This window comes from Frankliniella occidentalis, unplaced genomic scaffold, assembly GCF_000697945.3.
Source record: "Frankliniella occidentalis isolate FOCC.00 unplaced genomic scaffold, Focc_3.1 Scaffold2, whole genome shotgun sequence".
In the NCBI taxonomy this organism is placed as follows: domain Eukaryota; kingdom Metazoa; phylum Arthropoda; class Insecta; order Thysanoptera; family Thripidae; genus Frankliniella; species Frankliniella occidentalis.
Genome location: NW_026267132.1, coordinates 242,427 through 245,726, shown reverse-complemented (window position 1 = coordinate 245,726; position 3,300 = coordinate 242,427). Strand labels below are relative to the sequence as shown.

Here is a 3,300-nt window from a genome sequence, read left to right as displayed (position 1 = left end):
TGAGTGCATCTGGTGCGTTGGGTGCTGTCCAAGCGGCGAAGGGCGCGAGTTTGTAATTTACTTTCACTGCGCCCTCACCTGCTGGCAGCTTCAAAGAGAAGGCCTCGACACCAGGCAGGGATAGTCCGCCGGGCCATTTCGACAGTTTTTGGTTTCACTGTCGTACACTCTCAATTATTACGTGCTTGCTAAAAATAGATCCGAGTAAGCATTACTTAGTATGCTTACACTGCACATAGAGCTAAGGAAGACAGGGGCTTATTGGTGTAATGGACCATTTTGCCGTCACCGTGAGCGCCTAAAGATGTAATATTGATTTCTTTATCAATGTGCGTTGTTCCCCTAGTGCTAGTCGGTCTCTTCATTTTCCACTTAATTACGAAAGGTAAAGAAGGCGTCTGGCGTCTCACATCACGTCGCCCCATAATGACTCGTGTTGTTTCTCCGCTCGACTGCCGAGACAAATATAATCGCCAGGTCTTAATTTGAAAGCCAATGCAATAGAACAGAAACACAATGGCGCCAGACACCGTATCGTTATCCTGTGTGACTCCTCTTGTTTGCAAACGCAGCAGCCTACCGTGCGCGAGTGTGGCCGGTGCTGTGACGGGGCGGGGCGGGGAAGGCCGGCGGTCGGGCCGAAAATCACCACGCGACAGACTTGGCTGGCACCGACCCAGATTCCCCGGCGACAGAGTCACGCCGTATCAAACATGCGTCGCTGCGCGTCCCTTGCAAACCCCACCTGCACATGCAGCGTCAAACTTGTAGCAGGGATAATGAGGGAGAGAAGACCTATGCCCCCACCTTATAGGCAAAGGCATGTCGTTGACTTGAAAAAACCTAAAACTGTGCCCGAGTAATGAGACGAGGGGCATTTCATTTTTACTTGACCGAAATAATTATCTTCATTCCCTAAAGTAATATGCAATTGCTTTGTAAATATAATGTTTAAGCAATGTTAACAATATGACACACACCACTGCATGCAATGGTCGGGGCCTGTCCTGGCCGCTGAGCGCGTACGTACACACCAGCCGGACTGAGCTACGTCACTTCCCTAATTGAAGCACATCAAGAGCGTCAGTGAGGGCGGTGGAATTGAGGGGGGGGGGGAGATGCTGTGTCTGTGCACGAATTTCGTTCAGCTTGGCATTAAGAAGGATGGCTTATCGAGTGTGTGGACGTGGTGTGGACCAAAGATGTTGTATCCCTTTTCTATGTCCACGCCCATGTCCCATTGCTCCTCGACAGTGGGATGTTGAGCACAAGGCGTCTCTGTCGTCTGGCGAATGCCAAGACAAGTGAAAAGGAATTCATGTTCGGCAGAGAGAAACAGAGAGTGTGTGCGAGAGAGAAAGAGGGGGAGTGGAATGAGAAGGGGGTTGGGGAAAAAGATTTTCAGTTGGACGTCTCAGCCGGACCAAAATAGACACGTTTGCGACTGCAGCAGCTTTAGTTGTAGTGTTCTGGTCAGTAGGCCCCTAGGCGCTGACACTGATCTCTACGTCACTCTCCCCCACTCCTCACCCTTAACTTCCTTCGACCAGCCAACACTGTACACAATTCTGCCTTGATCTTATTTTTTAACGCCACGCACAGTCGCACAACCAATGTTCAACTCTCACAACCAATCAAGTTACTCCAATTACTCCAAGTTACTCGTTGCCTCGGTTGCCTGTCCACCCGGTAGCCAACACTTTGGCTATACGTACCAGATAAAAAAATATTTCCGTGCAGTATTTATTGGTCATCTTTTTACAGTGTGGCGTATACATCTTTTGCAACCCATTTTCGCGCCGCTGTGTTTTGCCTAAGCCTCGCGCCTGGTCCGGACGTGGAGAGGCGTTAGACGGTTGCTGTAAACACCAGCCGCGCGCACCAGCCAGACTGCGGCACCGCAAATATTTGCAACCAAAACTATTGAACCCAAATTGCTACAAAGTTATATTATGATCGGAATATATTTCGTGTTTGTGCATTACACATTTAGTATGTGCATTCCCAGAGAATTCCCAGGCAGTGCACGGTGGAAAGGCCGACAGAAAAAATAAATAATAAGAGGCCTGACGGGCGGTCGCAGCCTGTGCACTTCTCGGCGAGGGTGGGCGTCTAGACTGCTCGTTACCGAGACAAGGGTCAAGATCCTCACCCCCTGCTTGCACTTGGCTGAGCGTGAAGGACATGAAGTTGGTGGACATGGATAGAATCTAAGCTATGGTATGAGAAATTTGAAATTTGGCAGCGTAGCGCCGGATACTGTGCACTTGTTTTTTCTCATTTCCTGTTTAATATTGCAAATAAGCGAGCAATATGATGGACACTGCAGTTCAAAATAGCCCGCCCTCGCTGCTCCACTTGCCCCCCGGTCAGGTGTTTATGCTTGCCGCCCCATTCGTCACGGCGGCTGCGCGGGCTGCCCCGGCGCGGCGTGGGGTAGCGCCGCTCAGCGAACGGTGGGTGGGCATTCCACATCGCATAGGGATTGAAGGGTTAAAAAAAAAGTCCCTCATTTTTCCCGTTTCCCTTAAAGTTGCACGAAGAAATAACGGCAAAAAAAAAAAAAAACGTTTTTCCCGGGAAACTTTGAACTTTCCCAGAATCCCTAAATCTGTTCTGGTTTTATTTACGATGCACCTCTTTGTTTGTGCCGCAGGTGGAGCGATCCTCGATGGAGATGGAGAGCCCCGCGGCTGCGCGAGCCTGCAAGAGGACGGCCTCCCCGGACAGCGGACAGCAGGCCGAGAAGCGCTGCTTCGTGGTCCAGGACGACGCGGCGGCCGCTGTGGGCGGCCTCGTCAGGCAGGGCACGTTCACGAAGGAGGACGTCGGCAGTGGCTCGGAACAGATCTTCATCCCGGTGGAGCACAAGGAGAACGCCTCGAGGAGGGAGGCCCTGCGCATCCGGTTCGCTGAGAGGTGAGCGGGGAAGCTCCACCTGGCATTTTCGGTATTTCGGTACATTCATTATGTACCCACACCCACGCTAGCACCGTTAGTGCACTTGTTGACCTGACCTCGCTTGACCTCTCACACTGGTCCGCAGGGAGCAGAGCAGAAGAAGCGCGCGGAAGCTGACGGAGGCCCGGGGAACTGCTGCCCCACGCAGGCCCGCCACGAAGGATGAGTCGACGGCGACCGGCCGGAGTGTACGAGCCCGCCAGGCCCCCGTCAGCGGCGTGAGCGGCGTCAGTCCCCTACAGCGACAGGGCACCTTTACCGTGGACGAGGAGGCTGGCCGAGCGGACGGCCAGAGCGGGGACCTTATGGATCCCGGGGACGACGGAGGCCAGGCGCAGC

General features: G+C 53.1%; 1 protein-coding gene across 3 annotated transcripts in view; it reads left to right on the top strand.

Annotated features, from left to right (window-relative positions):
- The window catches only part of LOC113208133 (myosin-9-like), a 48,438-nt gene that overhangs the window by 16,316 nt on the left and 28,822 nt on the right, over nucleotides 1-3,300 (top strand). For all 3 annotated transcript variants that reach the window (XM_052265144.1, XM_052265139.1, XM_052265133.1), the window contains exon 2: nucleotides 2,657-2,919. In XM_052265144.1, coding sequence (XP_052121104.1) covers nucleotides 2,672-2,919 — 248 coding nt within the window. In that variant the 5' untranslated portion in view covers nucleotides 2,657-2,671. The remainder of the gene's footprint in view (nucleotides 1-2,656; nucleotides 2,920-3,300) is intronic.